This window comes from Leptosomus discolor, chromosome 4 (genome assembly GCF_034619465.1).
Source record: "Leptosomus discolor isolate bLepDis1 chromosome 4, bLepDis1.hap2, whole genome shotgun sequence".
Classification (NCBI taxonomy): Eukaryota; Metazoa; Chordata; class Aves; order Leptosomiformes; family Leptosomidae; genus Leptosomus; species Leptosomus discolor.
The window spans coordinates 49,952,025-49,977,900 of record NC_141394.1 but is presented as its reverse complement, the minus strand read 5'-3'; the positions used below and the strand labels follow the sequence as shown (position 1 = coordinate 49,977,900).

At 37.0% G+C, this 25,876-nt stretch overlaps 1 protein-coding gene across 2 annotated transcripts; it reads left to right on the top strand.

Moving 5' to 3' along the window:
- Nucleotides 1–7,518: 7,518 nt before the first annotated feature.
- On the top strand, nucleotides 7,519–24,257 carry SLC7A2 (solute carrier family 7 member 2). Of its 2 annotated transcripts, none has more exons than XM_009952398.2 (11): nucleotides 7,519–7,894; nucleotides 9,168–9,323; nucleotides 12,192–12,357; nucleotides 12,920–13,056; nucleotides 13,701–13,923; nucleotides 16,994–17,130; nucleotides 20,423–20,525; nucleotides 21,736–21,941; nucleotides 22,240–22,406; nucleotides 23,360–23,468; nucleotides 24,070–24,257. In XM_009952398.2, the coding sequence occupies exons 1-11, from the start codon at nucleotides 7,519–7,521 to the stop codon at nucleotides 24,255–24,257; spliced, it is 1,968 nt and encodes a 655-aa protein (XP_009950700.1). The 2 variants fall into 2 exon arrangements, with proteins under 2 accessions (XP_009950700.1, XP_009950692.1); XM_009952390.2 differs by lacking the exon at nucleotides 16,994–17,130 and adding an exon at nucleotides 16,449–16,588.
- The last annotated feature ends 1,619 nt before the right edge of the window (nucleotides 24,258–25,876 follow it).

Sequence of the window (25,876 nt, the reverse complement as noted above, 5' to 3'; positions counted from 1 at the left end):
TTTGAGAAAAAAATACCTAGATATTTTCATGGTTGAGAATTATGCTCCTTAAAAGTAATTTCTGTATATTTCCACACAAGAAACCTAACCTTGCAGCTTACGCCTGTAGCATAACTTCTTGTTTCTGTCTTCTGACCAGGTATTAACTGCAAAAGAGATAAAGTTTATGTTTAACAACGATGAGGTCAGCCCAAAGGGAAGAACTTTTCTTTCCACACCTTTTTGCACTTTAAGAAAAGAATAGCCTTGAATAATGTAAGAAATGACATATGGACTCCTGGTCTTGAAATACCACCCGCGCCTGTGGAGCACACTCTACTTGGAGATGTTTCTCCTTGGATCTGGGAGAGCTGAGAAAAGGTTGTCTTCGTCCCTTGTGTGTGGCCGCAGGAAGCAGAACTTTTCATGAGGGAAGGAAGAGGAGCCTTCCTGGCAGACTTTACACTCGGGGAAAACTAAAAGCTGAGAGCAAGTTGCAGGGGTTTACCACACTACATGTGTTTTTCTCCATATTTTGTTAGGAAATACTTTTTAATACTGAGAAGCATAGGGCTTTTTCCTGCAAAGTTCATATTTCCAGTGTTCTCTGAACAGAAAGAGAGATAGTGAAACACAAGTGTTTTAAGGGAAGCAATATGCTTTGAATAATGTTGACTGGAAATGCTACTGCATGTTTGGGGTGGGGTTGTCTGCCATTGGAAGTAATGAAAATACAGCTGTATATTATCCATGGGGGGTTGGTTTATTCTGGAAACTAATTTTTAAGAAACAGGATTATTTATTGATTGTGTCACAGGAATATTTGGACTGTTCTAATACCAGTCTTCAGCGTTTTTACATTTCAAGCCATATAAAGGAGAACAAGATATATGGTGCGTCTATCCCTTTTCAACACAACAGGCCCTAACCAGACTCTGTAAATATAGTCTTCTGTGTTGTTCCTAGCCACAAGTTGTTTCTAACTTTTCAAATTATTTATGTTCTTCTAAAATTTACTCGGCAAAAGCAGTTTTCATGATAAGCTATTGCATTCAGGTCTCAAAGCGTTGCAAAGTATCCTTCAATATGCTTCAAAGCCAGTTTATTTTTTTACAAGGGTAATGGGAAGACTTTGCTTTCACAGTAGGAGACCAAGTTTGACATCCACATTTTTGCTTTTCCTTCGGGATGTGTAAAATGAGTCCCTGCGGGGATACCCTCACTACAGTGTCCATTTTGTATGCAAGTACATAGGTGTGTTTAAATGCAGAAAATGGCATTCCAGTTGGATTTTGTGTCCTGAAGACAGCGGATATGATTTATCTGAGCAGCAGCAAGACTTTCTCTCTCTCCCTCCCTGCCTTAGCTGGGCAAACAGCTGGCCGGCTCACAGCCCTCCAATCACCCGGGCTGCCGGGAATCCACCCCTTAGCACCAACAGCTCTCACACCACCTACAGCTGGCTTTTAAAGCAAATATTTTAATAAAATCACTTTCAGTCATTACTCTTCCATTTAAGATGGCAGAAGTTCGGGACTGGGTAGAAGGAACAGAAGTTTGCCCAACAGAAGTTGCTCTGAATCAGGTTTGTAATGAGGTTTACTGCTGAAAGAAGTAACCTGAAAGCAATGTAGCTTATCATAGGAAGCTTTGCCTTTAACATATGTGCTTTTTGAGCAGCAAGAGCTGTGGTATGCCGTATTACATTTAGGTTACATTATAGCATTATTGTGTCTCTGATAAAATGCAAATTACAGCGTTAATGTGTAGAAGATGCAATTTCTGTTTTCCTTCCCAGTCTGACTGGAAGGTGTTTCTGCTTTTGGACGATAAAGCTTTCCTTTTCCATTTTATACATATTAGAATTTTGTTATAGGTGCTGCTTTCCAATTTTAGGGCTTTAAGTATTATTTAAACACACTGCTTTAAATAGTCCAAGGCATTAGGAGTTTTGTGAAAGTCTTGGGCACAACATCAAGTTTCAGGACGCTTGCAGTAAAATCATGTATTGTCTGTGCATGTGTGTACGCACACACAAATCATAGACTATACCTAGTTTTGCTTCATCTCTGAATTCTTTTACTTTCATGTATTATTGCACTAGTTCTAATCAATGCAATACATTAATTTTGAATAAGGCTAAATGTACTTAAGAGCAAACAAACATTTTCTCATAAATTCTACAGATGGAAAATATAAAATATAAAATTTTGCAGGTTTTTTTCAGGAAAATAAGGCTGAAGGAAGACTCTAAATTAATCTGTATGTAATCAGTATATATTTATATTGTCCTGGTTTCAGTATGTTACAGACTTAGTGGAGTATATTCTCCCTAATGGGTATGATGTTTAACATGTTAAACTACTGCACCTAAAATTTATAGTATATTATAATATATAATATTAGTTCAACAAAATAGTTTATAAGTAAAATATCTTTCAGTTACTTTTGCTTCAGGAATCTTTAAACTTACATCTCAGTAAGGATTAAAACTTTCAGAGGTTTTATATTGCTTTATATAATTTGCTTTCCATATGAGATTTTTATCTTTTTTGTTAGAGCTTTTAATGGAAAATTTTGTATGAAGAGTTGAATGGCAACTGCAGCAAAACTTCAGATTTTCCCACCTGTAGTCTAGGTTTGATGTTACTAAATTAAACCATTTATTACACAAAATTAAATTAAAATGTTATTTTAATGGAGGAGTGTGGTGATACATGATATAAGTAACTTTTTTTGCTCCAATATCCGCTTATTGTTTGTGGGTTTTTTTGAGGTAGGAGGCTGTGAGGTTATTTTTACATCGAAAATACTTTGCAAAATTGATAGGTTTTACATGACTGTGAAGCAGTCAAAGCTATTTTAAAGATGAATACAAACTTTGCAGATGGAGACTTTGTCCCTTGCATTGTGTTTGTAGTTACAAGTTTTTTTACACCAAACTTTTCCTGCTAGAAGAGAGCTAACAATATATGACCATTAAATGTTCATAATCATCCATCTGAATGGAAGAGCTGGTATGAATTACAAGGCTGAACTCATCTTCTTGGGTTAGCATTTGGATGCGTGGTGGTCAAGCAGTAAATAATCTGTTTTACAATCGGCTAGGAAAGACTGAATTTAAGAAGGATTTATCAACAGCTACCATAAAGAAAAAAAAAAAAAACCAAACAAGACTATAAAGAACAAAAGGGGTTGGAGGACTATCTGTGCTTATTCAGGTACTCTGGCAGATACTGTGAATGTCCATTAGACATGAAGAAGCTTTTGGGTTTTCCCCCCGCCCTATGTGAGAGAGATCTGTCCACTCCCTTTCCTGTCTAAATTAAGCCCTCCTATCCCGCCTGTCTCTTTGTTGCATGTGGTTGAAGGGGTAAAACTAAAATGTGATGTGGACGGCATTGCGATTGTTTCTAGGAATGTATTCAAGGAAGGAGAAGGTATGAATACAGACTGAACATTGGTCCTCAAGTCTAAGGCAGCTGAACTGAGACCTCACTTTTTCAGAGGACTGTTGGAGACGTATTCCATATTACAGAGTAATCTGTAGCTAAAAAAATCTTAGTCCAAAAGAGACTTCAGAAGTGCAGTGACTTGGTGCAGGCAGAGCCAGAGAGCTGCCACCTCAGTTGCACACAGCAAAAGGAATGTGCCAAGGTCCGTGACAAATGGACTTCACAGATCTTTGCTTGTGAGACATGTCTCTGTAAAGCGTGCTTCACCGAAGGGGAGCCTAGCACAGCATGGGGGAAGCAACAGGTTGGGTCTGCTCCTCACCTAAATTAGAAATAGCTGCACACTGTTGGTGAGTGCAAGGTCATTTTCCTTTTTGGTTTATCACTAATTTCCTATGCTTAAACTCTGTGTAGGCTCAGGATTCAGCCTTTACTCTATTTAAACTGCATGAACAACTCAGCCCACCCTAACTGATCATACTTTCAGGCTACATACTTAATGCTTCTTCAAAGGCAAGGCAGGTATCCAAGTCTGCTCTAAGAAACGTAGGGCAGGCGCCTCAAAGATGCCTTAGAAGCACTGTGAGCTCTGTCAGCAGCAGAGGATTAAGAAAGCTTACTTCCTTCTTGATTAATTACCCAATATATTACCAAAATCCCCATTTCCCAAGCTGTCAAGTGTGCCTCCCCAGGAAGGCTCAGAGCAAAGCCAGTGCTCATCAGCTGTGCAGGACCCGGGCCAGTGCTGGTGGAGTTCAGGGCAGCAGAGGTGAAGAGGAAGCAGAGGCCACAATGTCTGCTAGGACAAGGCAGGCTTAGACTGCAGCGGGGAAAGGATGAAGTAAAAAGCAGCAATTGGGAAAATACTGAGACCTGCTGGTCACAAAGTAGGAGACATAATTTTTTCCCATGTTCACTACTTCATGTTCCTCTCTGTCCTAAAGATCAACAGAAAAAGAAACCATGAGATTTGCCCAATCATGCCAGTGCAGGAATAAGATGCTTTTAGTGTGGTTGCAGTCAGTGTAAGCTTATCTAGGACAATGCTGCCACCAAAAGGCACACCCAGCTGTTACCTTCTTTGCCTCTGTAGGTTAGCATTTGAGTGTGAGACGGGCTCAGCCAGTGTTATGATAAGCTGTGCTTGTGAGTCAGCACACGTCAGCACTGAGTCAGAGCCCAGGTTGTTGTCTTGCAGTGGGTAATGACTTAAAGGATCTGTCTTACAAGGGACACCTCAGAAAAAGGTTACTTTTGACAGTGATTTCTGAAGACACTTTGTCACCACTTACTTACGTCATTTGGTCCTCTGTGGAGGCCAAATATCCTCATAAGCTCACCAGTTTTTCCTGCTGCACTTTCCTATCCAGTATGAAGTGATCTGTAGTGGAGACTTCGGATGTCTAAGCCAAATCTGAAAAGGGGGTCATGTCCGAGGTACAATGCTGCACTTGAGTGCACAGCAACAGAAGTTGTGAAGCAGTGTTCAGACATTGCTTATTATGCATGTGTGCATAGCAAGTATAGGAAACAGTGTAAGAAAGACGTTCTGGATTGCAGTGGTCATCGTAAAAGGATGTGTGTTCGTCAAGTCCATGTTAGGATTGATATACTTAAAAAGATAAGTTTCTCATGTGTATGAGATTTTTTTTTTTGTCTCTACAGACAAAGTTTGTATCTTGAACATTTGTCTTTGGTTGTGCTCCATTTTTCAAAGGTTAAAGAAGAAAATGTGGACTTGAGTCAGAGCAGGTTTTTCATCTTACTGGCTTGTGGCTAGCAAGAACCAACCTCCTGTCCTCTCCACAAGAATCAGAGAAAGCAGAAGCAGGAAAAACCCTCCTATTTTGTGACAAGGATTCCTTCTCAGCAGAGAAAACCACAATATCACCCACCTGGCCACTGCAATAGATGATTTTATGACCTTCATGACTTCTTGTCCCATATTGCAAAGGAGTAGAGCAATCTGAGATGCCATTTGGATAACAGAAGTCTTGGAAACTGTTAGTGTTCTGAGAATGTCTGCCAGAGTAGTTTTTCCTGTTAATGAAATACCAAATGAACTATCATTTGAAGGGTGGGGGAAATAATTCCTTTAAAAATATGCCATGTTTCTACAATGTTGAAATGGCTAAGGTGAAGGGCACAGAGTCACAAGAGCATTGCTGCCTGTTGCCATAGGCTACAGCCCAATGAGTATATTAATATAATATCCTAAGTGATTGCTACAGCTTTGGAAGTGTCATTATGGAAAAAAACCATAGTGGCCTTGGGAATACTTGTCAAAGTATAGCCCAGGATAGACAAACCTGGCTTTGGAGGAGTGGAGTGCCTCAGCCTCCGGCTGCTCTTACTGAAGAGTTTAGGAGCTACAGCAGCGGATTTTGCCTGAGCAGTTCAATGTTGATTCCCTGCAGAAGAGCGTGTGGATCTCTTCTTCCTGCCAACATGCACATCATCTTGGTTCTGAAGATGATGCGTGAAATCTCAGTGGATGAAGTCTACGTACCATGGCCAGATACTTCTCTCTGGGAGTCTGGTGGGCTGAAAGGACTGCCTAATTGCAACATAGCTTTGGAAACTTTCCTGTCTTGCCTCCTTCCACTGTCCTGGAGCAGCTACCACCTTTCTAATGGGCATTAAGCATCACTGCCCAGATCTATTCAATTTTATTCACTATCCTTTTTCAACTTACCTTTCCTTGAAAGGGAATGGTGACCTTTTATTTTTTTTAATAATGCTCTTTGAAGACAGAAGCGGCATGTCTGAGCTAGTACAGGAACAGGGAGATATCCATCTCAATGCAAAGTCATTGCTGTTAGTGGATTGAACTATTATGAGTAGAAATGCCCTTTACTGGTCTAGGAAACTGACATAGATCGGGGAGGAATCTACCAGAAAAATGTGTTTGTCTCAATGGCAAAATATTCTCAGTTCTCAGAAGGGTTCTGTGTAAAAAATCATGAGCAGAGTATAGATATTTATGGTAGGAGTTGCAAAAACAAACATCAGTTTGAGGAGATGGCAGATGGTATCGCTTAATTCTTACCAAACTCCTGGTCATCAACAATACAATTCAAAAAAACATGCAAAGAAAGGCAGAACTTGTACATTAATGTTGCCTCCTCGAGATATTAATTTCTATGGGATGCCCATGTCCTGCCTCCCAAGCAAAAGCTTTGGACCCTCAGCTACCATTTTTTTGAGCTGGGAAGCAGGCTCACTGCTGTTTCTCCTAGCGGGCACTGGTACCACAGGCCAGAGAAGTGCTGCCCACCTGCTGGCTGCCAGGACATAGCTGGTCACAAAATCTGAGCTCATGTGCAAGAGCTGATCATGCCCCACACTGTGATGTGCACTCAGAATATTGAAGAATTGCAGCTGGCATGGGATGAGCAGTGATCCCATCAGGTTTTGATAGATGGTTGTCAGGCAGAGTTGTACAAGACTTCTTGTAAACATAATTAGTTCTGGGAAAATTCATTAGTGTGAGAGGGAGTAGAAACACTATTTTTATCTGCTTTCAAGCAGTTTTTACTGAAGCAAATTCTAAAGGAAAAAGCCATGTATTTGAAGCCAAAAGGAGATTGCGCTGGCTCTGTCAGAATGCTGTATTTTAAAGCTTTTGCTGTTTATAGCCTTAGCGTTGGAGTTTTAGATCTTAAAAATCCTTGTTTGTGTTCATGTTGACCCTCATCTTAACAGTCCTTATGATATATAAGATAATAGACGTCTGTTCTGATTCTGTTTTAGAAATGGTTAAGAAGTGGCAATTAGCAAATAAATAGCAACAATTTCTTCTTTTTTACAACAGTGTAGTAAAGATAATGGGTATCTTTCCCTGGGGAAACAAGTGCTAAATACAAAATTAGGGATATTGAATCGCTAATTTGTTTCCTGAGGAGAAAGCACATGCCAGCTTATTTAATGTCACAGAAGAGTGTAAACATATTAATTAGTAGATGTTCTTTACACAAATTAAAATTCTTTATGCAAATATGTTTTTTCATGGTTTTTCACCAGTGTCTATGCTACCCTTAATGTACCATAATGATTTCTTTTATTTCAGAGCTCTACATCCACCATGTTGCCCTGTGGACCAGCTTTGTCCTTCGTTCGGTGTCTGGTGCGGAAGAAGAATGTCAGTGGTGAAAATCTCGAGGACTCAAAGTTGTGCCGATGCTTATCAACAGTGGACCTTATAGCGCTGGGAGTAGGAAGTACCCTTGGAGCTGGTGTATATGTCCTTGCTGGAGAAGTAGCCAAATCTGATTCTGGACCTAGCATCGTTGTTTCTTTCCTCATTGCTGCGCTGGCATCTGTGATGGCAGGTCTCTGCTATGCTGAGTTTGGTGCTCGTGTTCCCAAGACTGGTTCTGCATATTTGTATACTTACGTAACAGTTGGTGAACTGTGGGCTTTTATCACTGGTTGGAATCTCATTTTATCATATGTTATAGGTAAGATTAAGAAAAAACACAGGTCTCAAGGGTTGGTTTCTGAGACAGCAAATATAAGATATAGCTTTGGATTCTGTCTTGCTTTTCTGTCTCTATACTTAGCTACTATTGCTTTTTACTCCTGCTGAGATGAAGTAACCAAAGTAATTTGGTTAGGTTATATCCTCCTGTGCATCGCCACTGCAAAAAGTTTTTTTGCAAGACGCTTTTGTAAACAATGTGTCTCCAGCAGCATGAACTGATTACCTTGTATGAAAATTGTGTCAGACAGTTCAGTGATGATGCACAGGAATAAACAGGATTTCATTGCTGTCTTTGGTCAGCAAGAATAATTTCAGTAACATCAGTAAGTTTGGGGCTTTTTTTTCTGAATAATATACAGCAAGGACATTTGCAGGTACCCCATCTCTCACTTCAAGAAAGGCATGATGTTTAAGTCCTAACTTGTTACTATAATGTCATGCTATATAAACAGTGTCTTATCACGTAATCCCATAAAATAAAAATTTGACCAGATGTGAATAAAATCAATGCTTATATGGCAGATATTCAAACAACTATTTCAGTGCTTTAGCAGAGATGTTATTTTTTGGTTCAAAAATGTTTTCTTCCAGAGGTATGTGCTCCAAGTATCCATGATATTGTGTATAAGCATGCCTAGCTGTATATGTATACCTAACTACAGGACTGTTGCCCAAATCACTACAAAATCAGTATGCCCAAGTAATGTATTGAAGTGTATTTCATCATAGGAGAGTTGTAAAAATGAGGTTGTATTTAGCCGTGGCCACGTGCACCTCTTTACCAGAGAAGAGTATTAATCTTAAATGCTAACTCTAGCAAAATACATCTTGCTAGTGATTTTTTTGCTTTAATTCCAGGTAGACAAACTTTCCTTCACGTTCTTTCTTAAACTGCTTTCTTATATTGCTTTATAGTGTTTAACATATGCCATACTGTAACTTTAGAAATAAGTGTCTTCCAGAACGACATCAGATATAAAGGCTACAGAAATAATTTCTGCAATATTTGGGGAATAAATGAGTTACAAATTTGTATGTTTTAGTTGTAGAATAATATGTTGCCATTTAACTATGTAGAAGAATTCTAAAATGTTAAAATTCCTCAGCAAAACAAAATCACTGTTTTAACACAAGCTCTGCTTTTTTAAATGCAAGTAGCAATATGCTTAGTTCTACTTTTTTTTTTGGTAGAAGTAACTATACCCCATTGTACATATGCAAAATCCTAAACATGCATGTATTTTATGAAGGTACATCAAGTGTAGCAAGAGCCTGGAGTGGTACCTTTGATGAACTTCTTGGAAAACAGATTGGTCATTTCTTCAGAACCTACTTCAAAATCAATTACTCTGGGCTAGCAGAGTATCCTGACTTCTTTGCTGTATTCCTTATATTACTCCTATCAGGTAAGACAATTTATGGCTTCATTTATGGTGGTTGTAATGTCAGAGTGTTTCTTACAGATGAAAATGCTAAATTGTAGTTTGTGTCTTACCAGAAATACCTTAATAACATTAAATAAGTTCAGATGCGTTTTGTGTCAATATTGCTTATTGACACAATAACTCTGGGAATTAAATGTTAGAATCAAATTTTCATGTGTACCCTCTTTTTTTGTTGAAGCTGAGACATGACATAATCACTTATCAGTACCCTTTTTATTAAACACATGATACAGATTGATGATAACAGGAAAATTATACAATTCAGTGTGCTTTTTATGGCTTTATCACTGGTAAATGCTTTCAGAGGAATCTTGAGGTTAAGCTCTGTAGTTTGGTGACATGCTCTCCTTAAATCACATATTGTGCATGTGGTGGGTATTTGTAAGGGGATTTTTTTCCCCTCTAAACTGTTAACTTGTTCAGCATGAAATAACTTTCTGCTTTCTGAGTCTTCAAAGGAGTTGTTTTGCCTAGAACTTGTTTGAGCTAAAGGGCACTCCAAGGCCCAACAGACAGGTTTAAACCTGACTAAACCTTTCATGTTTACTCCACTCAGTTCTGTTTCATTTTCATCTTTACTCCTGTATCATGTTCTTAAATCACAAAAACTGACACCAACTATATGCTTTTCGAGGGATCAGAAAGCTCAAAATACTACAACTTATTTGCACGTTTGCATTTAACAATTCCTTTCCAAAAGGAAATGTTTTTACTGCAACCAGGAGTGAAGGAATTGGTAAGTGTATTCTGTAGTGTATAGTTTGTTTTTAGCCAATACTAGAAGCATTTCAGTATTCAGTAGAGGTCTTGCCCATATCTCAAATATTTGTCATGCTCAGCCTCTCTTTAGATCAAACAAAAGCAAGAGCTTTTGTTCTCTGGAAAGTCAAACTTTTAAGTTATATGAGTATAACCTCCTGTTCTCTTATTCTGCTATGAGTGGCTTTTTGGACTCAGTACTTAGGAAATAATTTCTGTTCAAGTCCTAATGGCAGAAGGAGTGACCAGTGCATTTTATTAGATCTCTGTACATAAAAAGATGAGTTCCCACACTTAGGAAGATCAGGGACTTTACTAGACAAGGTTTAGTCCAGCATCCTGCCATGTTTGTGGCTCAGAGTTGCCTATGGGACCAGTTCAGACCCTTATGTCTTCAAGGAGGGATGGGAATGACTTTGGTATATAGCTGGAACAGACCTTTCAGTTTCACCTCTTCCAAAGGAAGGAGGCAAAATGACATTTTGAAAAGCAGAGCAGTGAAACTCCACAAACGAAACTATAAAATGCTGGTATAGATGCTGCCACCTTTTGTGTTTTCTCCATTGCCATTGCTGCTTCCTAACATAAGAAGCAGAGATTTTTGATAGAAAAGGAAATATTTCTCTGTGCTTTGTCACTGCTCCTGCATTTTCATTTGTGTCCTGTCTTTTCGTTCCCACCATCATTCCTTCTTCACATCTCTTGCGCTCATGCTGCAAATTACCGCTCCAGGTAAGCAGTCAAACCACCAGTGAATGAACTGGGCAGAATTCACTGCTGCATGGAGGAAGGGCAGTGGGGATGGCTCAGGGCTGCGTAGGCTGAGCATGATACAGTAATTGGATTCTGAGCTGTGCAAAGCTGAATCATAGGAGTAGCAGATGATGTTTCACAGAAAATGTTGTGTGTGCTAAGCACGAGGGAATGTACACAGAAATCTGGTTTGGGGATTTTTTTTTTTTCCTACAGAAAAGACTTTAAAAAATATACATACTATGTGTCATGCTGCATCAGGCTGATTGACACACTGCCTTTTTGGGAAAAACTGAACTAAAGAAAGCATACACGTATTTCCAATAAAAATGCCATAATAACTTCTGTGTTATGATAAGATAACAAATGTTTCATTAGTGGAGTCAGAAATTCTTTAGATGGTATCTTGAGAGGCTTAAAATTTTCAGACTTAATCTCTAAATAATGAGGGAAAGCATGTATGTGATAGTGGAAATGCTTGGAGTGCAAAGAACCTGTGGAGGCTTTCCCATTGCATGTAATTTTTCCTGATCTGCTCATTGCCTGCTCTTCCATTAAACTGTTAATCACTTAGAGTTGTTACAAAAATCTAATGACACAGTAGGATTCTGATGGAATAAATTAGGATGTTTAAATGCAGTACTCTGCAACCTAAGGCATGTGTAGATGTCCCTTCTTACTGCAGTGGGCTTGGACTAGATGACCTTTGGGGGACCCTTCCATCCCAATGCATTCTATGATTCTATGATTTCATTTTGTCAGACTGTTCCCCAGAATCTCTGTGAATCAGTGTTACGAATAGGCAGCATGCATTTCTTTTAAAGGTTTTATTAATAAGCTAGGAAATAGGACTATTACTCTGTGACTGATATGCCCTGAAAAACTTAGAGTGAACAGATTATGTTATTAATCTAATAGCTTTGCTTATTTTATTAATCTAATGAGTAATTGTTCTGTAAGGAGTAGATTCTACTAATCCATTTTTACTAAGCATAGAATTCTTGTAACTATTTTTGCTCCATCGCATAAATTAGAGATATGAATTAGAACCTCAGAAAAGCAGTAACAATTGCTGAAAATACTTTTTAAATACTTAAAGAACACGATTAAAGAAGGTTGCTGTTTTGTGGTTTCTAACACACTTGCCTACTGCCATGCTGTCAAAGAGTCTAGTAAATTTGTGCTACTGCTTTTTAAAAGAATAAAATCTAGTGCTAATTTTTTAGTACTATTCACAGTACCTCCATGTATATATTCTTTAAAATGCCAATTAGTTTAAGGGACCATTCACATCTATAAAATATTTTTATTTTATAGGTCTTTTATCTTTTGGAGTAAAAGAATCTGCATGGGTCAATAAAATTTTCACTGCTATTAACATCTTGGTCCTACTCTTCGTTATGGTTTCTGGTTTTGTGAAAGGAGATGCTGGCAACTGGAAAATAAGTGAAGAATATCTCATGAACCTTACTGCAATAACAGAGTAATTACATTTTTTTAATCATTTTACTTTCTCATATTCCAAGCAATTTTCTGTTATACTTGTCTTAGTGGTATTGCAGGTGATATATCAACTAATAGCTCTGTTGCTGGGAATTATAAACTTTTTATTCCCTTAAAAATAGTTTTTTATTTTCTTGTTTTTAGTTTCCTTTAAAAAATCACGTTATTTCTATACTGTTGTCCACGGCCCTTTGAGAGGTACTTCTTGTCCTTAAGCCGTGTATTAACTGTAATATGTGAGTATGACAGCAAGAGTTGCCTACACCATTAGTGTTTCAATATGTTTTGCCACAAACTGCAGAGTGAGTAAGATGATAGTTACATGATTCGGGTATTCTTCCATTTACTGTTATTTTTGTCTTTCTTACAAGCTTCGACATAAAAATGTCTTCTCCTACAGTTTTGTAAAACGGAAATGTCTCGACGAGAGCATTTTAACATGCTTTTCCAGAATGGTAGGGGAGGAGGATGCATGTGTTTGTCCTACCAATAATAAGAATTTTCAAAAAGTGATTTTTCTGCTGTATTTTTGTTCTTTATAGGAATTGCTCATCCTGTGAGAATGTGACAAGTATATACGGGAGCGGTGGCTTTATGCCATATGGTTTCACAGGAACATTGGCTGGTGCTGCAACCTGTTTTTATGCTTTTGTAGGATTTGATTGCATTGCAACAACTGGTATAGTATTTATGTGTGTGTCTATATGTATAAGTATATATGTACAACATGCCTTTTTTGTAAAAAAAAAACCCACAAACAACATAATCATCTGTCCACTATTCTTCCTTTGCTTTCTCCTAAATCTCCTTCAGTCCATGTAGAATGAGTCTGAATGTGGCTATCATTCTGGGAGAAGGAGATTTTATTCCTGTTCTGAAAAAGTTAATTATTGCTTTCTAAGTCTGAGAAGTGCTTACTATACAATTTTTTCAGCCCAAATCACGTTAACCGCCTGCCTACTTTTACAGTTCTCTGAGATGAGTTATCTCTTGGCTTGTATATGGCTGATAGGGAATGAGTACATTGTACTTATAAATTGTGGGTAAATGACTAGAAATGATGGGCTTTGGGTACTCTAAATATAGAATGTATTTTATGACCTTTAGTTTACCTCTGTTTTTAAATGTTACTTCTGGTAACAAAATACTGAGTTTTGTTCTGTGTCACTGAGCTTATCTTGTACAGATTTTAAAAACTCCTATTACAAATATGATTCCCATGGCTTAGATTAATAAATGATTTGTCTTTGATGTTATGTTTTAAAGCTGAAGGTGGAAATGAGTAAGAATTTTTGGTGGGGTGTTTTTTTTTCCTTTTTTCAGGAGAAGAGGTCAAGAATCCTCAGAAAGCCATACCCATAGGAATTGTGGTGTCCCTGCTTGTCTGCTTCATGGCCTATTTTGGGGTTTCAGCTGCACTGACACTTATGATGCCATACTATCTACTAGATGAGAAAAGTCCTCTGCCAGTAGCATTTGAATTTGTTGGATGGGGTCCTGCAAAATATGTTGTAGCAGTGGGATCCCTCTGTGCTTTGTCTACAAGGTAAAGACATTGAAATACTAATTTTATTGGTAAAAGCTGATAGATAATATGTGACATTTAAATATATGTTCATGAGTTCATTTTAAAGGCTCAGTTCATGCGAAAGATTAGCAATAAGTATAAGCATGTTTTAGACCTAAGCAAGTCTTGATCACAGTAGGTGCATTAATTTAAGTTCCTTTTTTAAACTGTACTGTTATTGAACTCTACCTCGTTGGCTTCTTTCCAAAAAGGTTTTTATTAAAATATATATTTTCAGACATATGACCTGCAAGTTATCTTTATTAACTGATAAAATAAACCTCACCCATTTTGTCCTTTCTTGCTGTTCACTCCCAATGACTCAGCAGCTTTACGAGCTCTGTGTATTTACAGGCAAAATCCACTCCTCATCTTCATTGCCTGTCTCTGTTTTCCTCCAGTAGCCAGTCTGTTTTCTGACATCATCCCTTCCTGTGGTTTCTGTGTGGGTATTTGAGATGTAGATTGTAGCTGTGAAAATATTCTCTTTTATTCCCGTTTGTGAAACTGTGGATGTAACTTTATTTACCGTGTTACTTTGATTAAAAAGATCAAGGAGGGCACGAGATATATTAGTATGTGTTCATTTATATTACACCCCAATTGTAATGTGATATAAACACTTTCATAGAATAGAAAATTGCTTGATACTTTAATTTTGGTGTAGAAGAATGCTGATGCCAATCTTCTACCTGAGCTTATGTAGGTAAGGAGTCATTTACACAAGCTTCAGCGGTAAGAATACCAGCTGCCTTCCAACAAAGGGAAACGACATGCCTGTTGAAGCACTAATGCTATCAGCAGTCCGAGATAACCCTGTAAGAATTAACCTGAAGAAGATGAGCATACTGACTGTGGACAATGGTTTAAAGAAAATGAACATTCTGATGTAGGATGGGATAGAAAAAGGAAAAGTTCCAGAATGACATTAAAAGAGTTGTAGGGCTGACTGAAGAATGTCATAGTTACACATTTCATTCTGCGATTATATTTTCTCTCTACTTCTCATGGTCCCCTCAGTTTGGAGGTTTTACCTAATTTTTCCTCTATATTGGTAAACAGTAAAAGTAATACATAAGCAGAAACTAGATTAAAAAGTTAATACTGGAAAACAAAATGAACTAAGATGGTAAAATGCTTTTTCAGAAATTTGAACTGTTCGTCTCTTTTTCCAGTGTATTCTGAAGAATTATATTTACTCCTAGGGAAAGGTTAGTCTTTCAGTCTCTTGACTGATGTCAGTTTCGAACGAAACAAAGAAAATTGTGTTTCATATTCCTCAGTTTAGAGGTATAATTAAGACAAAAGTTGGGATCATTGCTTTTGTTACCTCTTATAATGTTATGTCGTAAACTTATTTCCCCAGGGTAAAGATATTTGTTAACATTTCCATTATTTATGTGAATGCACTTAAAAAGAGGTAGGATAAATAGATTTTACAAAGCCACAAGAGCAAAAAATTTGGCAGTGGATTTTAACAGTATCCTTATTTGAAAAATCAGTTGTCACCCTGATTCAGGAAACATTCTTTTTTGTAAGGGACATTCATTCATCAAAATCAGTTCATGTGCAATGAAGCTTCCCTCACGTGTCTAACCTTAATGCTTGTGTCTCATGAGCATTACTGGAGGTACTTAACATCTGTGGTATGTAAAAGCTGTGCCTTCTGTAAGTGATATAGTCTATTCCCTAAAGTAAGAAAGGCAACCATTCATCTGATAAAAAAAACTAGTGTGCTTGCTGCAGAGGTTATACTGGCTATGATTTTGCCTTTGGTCCTTTCAATGGTTTTGGTTTTCTTAATTACAATTATTTTGCTTTCAGGGAAAGAAACCACCTAATTTAAGAAGTATGTTTAAAAAGAGCTTCAAGTTATCAACAGTTTAAAAGCTTTCTGTGTTCTGCTAATAATAAATCTAAATTAATTATCTTTACTTCTTCCAAAAAAAAAAAAAAAAAAGAAACAATCTTAGTGAAGCTTGGCTAGAGATGCTTTAATGGCAAGAAATAATACACCCGCGTATAACTGTATGGTGCTTACTTTGAATTACTGTTAATCAGCAGCCTCACATGGAAACACAGAGTGTAAGAGATGCTGCTAATGCTTATTGATTTGCTGCTGCTGACTGACAGACCTTCTCCAGGAATACTAAAGCTTAAGTGCCTAGTTAGTGTGACCTGGAACACGTTCCTGGTCCACTAATATCCAAGAACTACAGCGATGACAAGAGTTACTTTGCTAATCTTAATTATCTCTAATGAAGCAATTCCATTACCTAAATTAATTTTTTTTTAAAAAAAAGGGCAACAACATTACAGCGAAAAAGAAATTTCCTGTTTGTGTCTGATCTGTAGTATCTTGGACTATGGGGCTTTCTGGTTTTGTCTTACAATCATAAATTTTGTTTCTATACATGCCATTAATTAACATTGTTTATCTTGTTCGTGATACAACTCTGCATGAACTGTGTTTGCCATGTTGCATGTGTTTGCTTTTTACTCAGTCTTCTTGGATCCATTTTCCCAATGCCACGTGTAATCTATGCTATGGCGAAGGATGGGTTGCTTTTCAAATGTCTAGCTCAAATCAATTCCAAAACGAAGACCCCACTAGTTGCTACTCTATCGTCTGGTGCAGTAGCAGGTGAGACTAAGAGTTGATCCTTGTAAAGAAAGGTGCACTGCTAAACATGTTGCATATATGGAAATACACCACTGTTGTGCAGCTTTGATTTGCTTTGGACTGAAATGTTCCAATCTGATTGTTGCCAGGTAAAGTAGGCTACGAGTAAAACTTTTCCTTACCACAGATTTTGTATATGTTGGTTAATCACAAGGGCTTTCAAAGCCTAGGTTCAAAATAAACAACCCAAACCCAAGAACATCAGTCAACAAAACAAAAAAACAAGAGCAGAAACACAGAGCCTAAACCAAAACTATATCTAAACCCATTAACTCTTCCAAGCTTTCTTTTTGTGTAGTTGGGTTTGCCAGTAAAGCATTGTGCTTTTAATAACCTATATTTGAACTATACATTTTTCTGTTCTAGTCTTCTCGGCTCTATGTTCCCTTTGCCCCGAATTCTGTTTGCCATGGCACGCGATGGTTTACTCTTTAGTTTTCTTGCCAAAGTGAGTAAGAGGCAGGCACCAGTTTCTGCCACCTTGACAGCAGGGGTCATCTCTGGTAAGCTCTCAAAGCCCACGTTACTTAAAACTGAGATTTAAACCTTCTGTGCACATGCATGCTACTTTATATTTTTGAAAAGGGCTGCTTGTTAACTTCCCTTGCATGTACAATGGGAATAAAATTACTGAGAAATCAAAGGGTGTTAAGAACTCCAGATCATGCCAATCATGGTGGTGGTGATGTCCTTAATGTCACAGAATTAAAAATGATTTTTTTTTTTTTTCTTTTAATATTGGCCCCTTGTATGATGATGAAGCTTGTTACTTAATCTGGGTCCCTTAGGCTGATGCTCTACTTACAGGGTTTCCTTGTCTGATGTACACTGTATATTTATCACATCTATAAGGGGGGAAAATAACTGTCATGTGTTTTATGATGAGACATGAAAAAAAAATTCTACATTTGTAGCAGAATCAATTTTTGTGTAACATATCAAGAGTTTTAAATTTTCTTCTAAAGAAAATTATTCTGGTTTTGTATAGGCTTACCAAATTGTGGTTGAGGGATATGTGCATGTGTTGGGGGGTTGTGTGTGTATGCACGTGTATGTATGTACATACATGCCCACGTATATTTTAGCAAAACAGCATTTTGGGAGTTGTTGCTGACTCTTAATGTTTCACAAATATAAGTTCTTAACATACATCTGTTTCACTTTTGTCCATACTTCTTGCAGAGGTAGGTGTCACAGTGCCCAAATTTCACTGTTATTTCCGTGGGATGACTGATTACCCAGGAAAACTGGAGGCTCTAGAAGTATTTACCCAAAGGCAAAACAAAAAAGTCTTAAAAGTAATTCAAATACGAAATACATGCCTTATAAGATTTAGTAACCCTGGCTAAAATTGATATCAAATAAGAGGTTCAGAACTGAGACTGAAATATTGTTTTTTGTAGTCAGGGCCATCCTCAGATGCCACAAGAATGGAACCACTCACACCATCTACTTGACAATAATGTGGGAAGGCACAGTCATTGTCCAGATAACTCCCACATGAAACATTATTATCAGTTCCCTTTTTCTTTTGTCAGAGTGCACATAAATTGCTTAGACTTACTGTTATTGTTTTGACTTATTATATATTGTTTGAATTTATAATATTGACATATTCCCCTATAATAATTTGGAAGTGCAGTTCTGTGGGATGAAATGAACATCTTTATCTGAAATCACAGTAATGATGAGGAGAAAGAAAACCATATTACCCAGCTGGTAAACTGATCAATATAGTTATACAGCCCTGACTATAGCTATGCAGCAGCCATCACCTGGACTGCTTTTAGACAATTTGGGGAATTTGGTGTGTCAACAACTCACCTGAAGACAGCTTTATCTACTGCTGGAGAACGAATAATTTCTTCTACTTTTTTTCTTTTTTTTTTTTTTTTAAAAAAAAAAGATGCATATTGGTAACTTGTGGTCATAAATAGTTTTGCCAGAATAATTACAGATGTCTGCAACAGCTTATATTATCTGACTTTTCTATTCATTCGTAGCATGCATAGTTTCATAGCTTTAAGAAATGTTAAGAAGATTAGATGTTTGGCCCCTTAATTAAAGTTACCAGGCCAAGACTACAGCTGAGGTAATAGTCACATGTTATTACCGTGACTTACCTTTTCACAAGTGGTAATCATGCTTGCGAAACTCAGCACATAGAGAAATCTTTTGGTGTCAGTCCAAGGTTTCACCATAAATTGATCTACAGTTGTTTCTTGGAGTAGAATTAAGAGAAGTGGAAGAGCGATACTGTGTCTTTTTTTCTCTTAGTCAGAAACTTACAGGCATTTTTCAGTTTGGTTCTAATACAAAAGAATATTCTGGGCTACAAAGTAGCGTTTCAAAGCTAGGATTAAAAAATATAGCTACTGTATGTGAGGTTATAGTAGGTTCTGTTCCTCCTCAGCTTTGCTTACCTATGCTCTTCTGAGCATGCAAAGCAGTGAGGTATTCAGAAATCTACCCTGTAAATGACCTCTTGGATTTAGGAACGTCCACCATCATTAAAGAAAACAGGATAGTGTTCCTTCCTTCATTGGAAAAGGAGACTCACAAATTAAATAAAACTTCTGCGACCCAGCAGTCTTGTTTTCAGCAAATCGCATTTTGCTTTCTCCTTCAGCATCAAATACTAGAGAGATATGTGTTTGTTTGTGCACTTATACACCTGTGTACACATACATTAACAAACATGTTACATAAATGTTATTTATAAGTATTTCTGAACATAGAAAAAATGGTGCATGCATATACGTACAGTGTATAAAGGCTACGTTTAATAGTTTCTTTTGATGTTAAGATTACTGATGATTTGAAAGATTAAATATTTTTAGATTTTTTTCTGCATCTCAGTAATACAAATATTTTAAGAGGTTCTTTGACCACATATATTTCAAATCAATTAGCATTAGCCTTTCATTTAGTGATGGCTTGTGCTAATTTATTGATGAGTTATCTGTGTCTGTGTGCAAACAGCACAGACAAAAGTAGACATGCCAGAATCTCAAAAAGAATGTGGCATTAGCTTTTATAAACACAAAGACTGCTATAATTACTGTCAGTGTCATGGAAGCTTCTGCTTCTGATTTCAGTGATCTCAAGAATATTAGTTCTTGTGAGATTTTGCTGGCCTTTCCTGAAGACCACTTGAACTTAACTTTTTTTTTAGGGAGATAATCGATTTAGAAAACTCCACAAAACCATTTTATTCGAGACAACTCCTGAAAGCCCTTTTTACGTAGAGCTCTTTCTCAGCTCAGCAGAAATTTCACATATGGGTGACTTACTGGGCTGGATCATTTTTCTGCAGATTTGCAGTGGGATCCATCCTCTTAGCTTTGGTGAGATTCTGTTGCAGGATCTGAACCTTATTTTGTAAAAATGTATTTTTAATGTGGTCCCAATTAAAAAAGCCATGTGTACAAATACTAATGTCCAAACAAGTCCAACAGGAGTCACTTGATTATGCAACATGACTGTACAGCTCAACAGTGCATATCTATACAAATGAGATTCCCAACTGTAGGGAATTAGGTTTGGGAATGTTGGCGATGGCTTCAAAAATGTGTTCTGAAGGACTACCATGATTTCATTTACATTGGTGTCAGTCAAACAATGTAAAATTATACTGCAGATGGATTTTAAAATCGTAGCTCTTAATATGTCTTAATATTAATATTAGCCCTTATGGTTGGACTCGATCATAAAGGTCTTTTCCAACCTAAACAATTCTAAGATTCTGTGTCAGCCTCATACAATTTTTGCATTTTTTTTTCTTTTCTTTTTTAGCTATAATGGCATTTTTGTTTGACCTAAAAGCTTTAGTGGACATGATGTCTATTGGTACACTTCTTGCTTATTCACTTGTGGCAACCTGTGTCCTCATTCTTAGGTGAGTGAAAAACATCCTTTGTATTCTACTGTATTTTATTCTGTCAATATATAAAAGGAAGTGATATTTACAGGCTATGATTTTTGCCAGATAGCTAAATGTTTAAAAATTAGCTGTATGCATATAAATGATTACTAAGAAGCAGTGACCCATCAAAGAAAGCAATGGTATATTGTCATATCAGTATAGCAGTTAGTCAAGTCAAAGCTTCATGTGAAATCTAGACACCTTTTATTTTCCAGAAGTTTTATTGGTCCAAGCATTAGTCCCAAAGGTACTAGATGTAAGCTTGTGTACAAAATTCAATTTTGATACAAATACAATCTATGCTGTACATCAGGCCTATTACATTGTGAGGGCTATATGTGAAAGGTGTAGATGTTCTAAGTAGTCCGCAGGATGAACAAGATCAAATAATTGCTTTGTATTACCCTAGTCAGAAACATAAGATCAGACAAGTGTTTCAAGATGTGGTAGCCCTAGAAGAAAGTGAAAATATTATCTCTCAATGAGTGAGATTATAAATACCTGTCAGTAAAACTCTGGTATCTGTTCTGTTTGTAAAACTATGGAACAATACTGATATATTGGTAGCTACAGCTCACTTTATTATGCATTGCTCTTTTTAACTTAAAAAGTCTTTATTACTTAAGGCTAACTGATTAACTTTGAAAAGTATAACAGCTTAAATTCAGTTCAAATTTGTCATTGCAATAATTCACACTTTAAAAGAGAAGACTATTTTATCCCATAGTGACTTAACACATGTATTTTTAAAAATACACTTAAATTCTAACAGAGCATATGTAAAATTTCAGTTTATGCCTGTTAGTAGGCCTCTTACAGTATGGGAAGCAAGTCAGAAAGAAGCTCCCCTACCCTTTCCCTTCCATTGACCAGCAGACCCTGTCACCTCTTTTTGTACAAGACTGGTCATTTATGTGACCGATTGGCGCATTCATGTAGCTTAAAAAACTGCCCAAAAATTCCCCAAACAAACCCAGCAAAGAAGTGAATTGCCATAGTTTGTTTCCCTAGCATGTTACCATATTAATAACAATAATATATGCTGTTGCAGTGCAGTTATAAATCGGGAAATTATAAATCTCTACTGAAAAGAATTTAGTATTTGAATACATTCCTAGAGTCATATTGCTTCAAATCCCAAAGTAAGCTGAATCTTTTTATTAACCTGGTTTTTTATGCATAGGTACCAACCCAGTTTAACCTATGAGCAACCAAAATATTCTCCAGAAAAAGCAGCTTTGGCTGCATCTGAAAGGGAATCTGCAGTAAGTGAATCACAGATAAATATGATACAAGAGAATCACTTCAGTCTTCAGTCCCTGATTAATCCATCCAGTTTACCTACTGAGCAGACTGCAACCACCGTTAACTTTTTAGTGGGTCTCTTAGGTAAGTATTCAGCTGTCCAAACTCATATAATGCATTAACATAAATAATGGAATTTTATTAAAGACAAAATTAAAAATCCAGTGATAACACGCCTTCTTTCAGTCATAATTAACATGTCATTCTGCAGAATGCTTTTATACTTCTTGATGGATCTAATCTGTAGTCTAGCGTATTTTCCTTTAATTAAACATTTTTTCATGATGACCTTTCATACCGAAGATCTGCTATCGTTCTTAAAAGTCACTTCCTCTTCAATGCAGACCTCTTTCCTATTTCCATCATTTTGTTTTTCACACAGCTTGCTTGGTTTGTGGCTTGAGTGGTCTCACCACATACGGGATTCATTTCATTGCTAACTGGGAGCCCTGGAGTATTTGCCTTCTTGCTGTGTTGGTGGCGTCCTTCATAGTTACCATTCTCCTCATCCAAAGGCAGCCTCAGAACCAGCAGAAAGTGGCCTTTATGGTGAATAACATATTCTCTATGTTATCCTCTAATAAGAGGTTTGGATGGATTCTAGTAAGTGGGAGAGGGGCAGAGAAAGAGAGAGGTGGTCCTCTTTCAGGCAGTTTTTCCTTGCTGCACTGCCACTATTGCAGGTTTTTTGGTGAACGTAAGGGTAGCTGGCGGTCATGGCTGAATCAGCAGCGTGTGCAGTACAGTCCAGATCTTCTCAGGACTAGAGAAAGGGGTTTGTTGTCCACAGATTGAATGTGTGACATGCTTTGGAGCATGGCTGCAGAAAATGGCTGTACCACTGACGTTGGTGTGAACAGCTGCAATTACAACTAGCATATCTGACAGCACTGATCTTCTAGGTATTCCTTTAGGGGCATCCTCAAAGTGCGCATTGCTGAGATCCAGCACTTAGAAACTGTAAAACTATTCAGGAACTGATTAGTGTACAAACACTTGTCTGTGTTGTGTGCAACGCTTTGGACCACAATACAGTTCATACCTCCCAGAGTATAATCCTTGCATTTTGAGCTTTCGCTTACGTTCTAAGATCAGTTATTTAATGGAGTATTTAATGGAAATAATGAAATATAGTGATGAAGGTCAAGGAATCTGGTGGAGTTGGGTGGACATTTCAGAAAGAAGTGAGATATATAAATATATAATATTTTTCAGCTGTAGGTACAGGAATTCGTTAGTATATATGTTCAGCACAAACTGGAACGTTTTCTACACAGCCTTAGAGAATATATATCAAACATAATGTATTTTAAAAATATAAGATACATAGAAACTGGTGGTTAAACCCAGTGAAAAAGAAAATTTCACCTTATTCCAATAAAAACAATTTTTCAATTATTTTTTAGTGATTAGATATGTCACCTCTAGTTTGTGTTGCATAACTGAAGTGTGACATGCAAGAAATTCTATTTAATAGATTTGTATTAAATATTTCCTTTTAGGTTCCACTCTTGCCATTTTTGCCATCATTCAGTATCCTGGTAAATATTTACTTGATGGTGCAATTAAGTGGAGACACTTGGATCAGGTTTAGCTTCTGGATGGCACTTGGTAGGTACTTCTATTAATTTCAGTCACTTCTTAGGTTAGGACTCATGAATCCCATCTCAGAACATTTGATTCTCTTCCTTTAAATATTTGAAAAAAAAAGTCTGTGTTTTATTAAAAGTAAGCTGATATTTCTGATCAAAACAAGAACGTGCTTCAGAAGCAGTATTTATATGCAGTCAAAACTGTAAATACAGTTTTGAGGTAATAGGAAGAATCAAAATTATAGGACTAATTCAAATAAGCCACAACTTTTTTTCCTAAGAGATATAGATAAAATTGTGCAGAAGCCTGTTTGTAAGAGGTTTCTTCACAGTGTATCAGACATTTTCCTTTGAGATATGGAAAATTGTATTAATTCCATCCAGACATAAATTAGAGATAGTAGTTTCCATGACCTTTTAGAGCATTTAATTACACAAAAATGATGCACTGGAATTTCCATAGAAACAGGGAAGACCTGAAGCATGAGCTCTGATTAAGATACCTGAAGAAGAAACCTGTTTTGGAAAATATGTTCAACCAAAGAGTAATAAGTAACTACTTTTCAATGCACTACTTGCCAGAAAACCCTATTAACTTATATTTTTTTTCCTTTTCGAAGGCTTCCTCATTTACTTTGCTTATGGCATCAGACACAGTCTTGAAGGTCATCGTAGTGATGGAGATGATGATTCTTGTTCAGAAAATAGTGGGTTGCAAGAAAAGAACCCTGTGGAAGAAGTGGATGAACCTGAAAATGCAAATGAAAGTGATCAATTTCTTGCACATGAGAGGACAAGTGAATGTTAATCTCTGCAAACATACAAGTCTTTTAAACCTTTAACTGACGTTTTACTCGTGGACTGAAATTTCAAAAGCTGTCTGCCAACATTGTGCCTCTTGAAAGTGTTTACTACAAGGCCTGGCTGATATTTTGGACAAGCTGCTAATCCATCTTCATCATTTCATAACTGACAGCATGGAGATTAATATTTAAATTTAAAAACAAACAAGAGAAGTACCCTTTGGCAAGCGAAAATTTGGATGCATTGTTTGAACTGTCATCCAAAATCACTGGCCATAACAAAATATGAAGAATTTTAGAACTGCCTGCAAGAAGTTCTGAATATTTGACACTGCATTGTGAATCCAAGTGCCTTTTGTACCTTCTCCTTATCTCTGTTACGTGTTTTGGTCACAATCTAATAGCTCTTTTCTTTCTACAGAAGTAACTCCCACAAGAGAGAAGTTGCAGACAGGCCTGGAAAGTATTTGCAAACCAAATGGTAATTGTACAGATCTGATACTTTGTGAAAAGTAGAGGAACACATATTTATGGAAAAAGAAATAATTGCTTGCCTTTACTAATCAGTAGTCATAGAGAACTCAAACAGTAAATATACTTCAAAGGCTTTTATTCCCTCTAAATATTATTCAAGATCTCTACTTACGTGAATTCCTTTCCTTTCAGAGGTGCTGTGTGTGAGCTATGTTGTTTTCTGCAAAAGCATCTGGGAAATAATCTGTTGGTCACAGTATTGTCAGTGACATTCGTATGTGATTTAGCAAGTATTGTGCTTTTGATTTCAGAAGGGCCCAGATTTTGTCCCTGACTAGATAATTTGGTACATACATACAGCAGTCATCAAGGTTTCCTCCTTGTATTTATTTCCCTCATAATTTTCTTCTCCTTTATCATGTGCCAGAGCTGATATTTCTGAGATTAGTTGTTACATGTTGCTTCTCCTCAGAAAAATTAATGCACAAAATCCCAGCCTTCTTTTCAGATGGAAGGGGAGGTTAAAAAACCAGAGGCCCAGGCTTTGGAAAAAATCCTTGTCAAAACAGTATTTCAGCACTTCACTAAGCCTTAAACACATGTTAGCACAGCAGTTTCTCACAAGCCAAGCCTATATCCACAAATCGACTCATGTGGGTAGCATGTCCAAATGCTAATTTATGTAAAGAACCAACTTGTTGCAGCAGTGCTGGATGAACAATTATTTTACCGCTGGTGAAAATGGAAACCGTTCTTCTTTCAACATAAAAGTCATGTCACCTGTCAAAGGCACCAGCTATTTTAACACTTTTTCTCAGCAAGTAGTAGGCTCAAGTCCCATGAAGGATTCCACAATATGAAGTTATTTTGCAAGAATGTATTTATAAAAATAACTTCCCTAAAGTAAGAACTGTCTTGGACTTTGTCATGGAGAGTTGCAACCTGTTGCCGGTACTAATCATTGGTATTAATCCCTGTTGTTAGATATAAAAACTCTAGATCCCTTGAGAGCTGTGTTGGTTGACAGTGAAAAGCACCTTACTTTCTGTAACAGCTGGAATTTCACCAAAAAAGGAAAAAAAAAAAAAAAAAAAGAAAGAGAAAAAAAGAAAAAGAAACTAGTTAAGCTGCTTCTGTCTCTCTCCTGTTC

Coding starts and splice junctions, on each gene's coding strand:
- SLC7A2 (XM_009952390.2), top strand. CDS start 7,519: ATGTTGCCCTGTGGACCAGCTTTGTCCTTCGTTCGGTGTCTGGTGCGG. Junction 7,895..9,167: donor CATTTTATCATATGTTATAG/GTAAGATTAAGA, acceptor TATTTTATGAAG/GTACATCAAGTGTAGCAAGA. Junction 23,469..24,069: donor TAGCTTCTGGATGGCACTTG/GTAGGTACTTCT, acceptor TCCTTTTCGAAG/GCTTCCTCATTTACTTTGCT.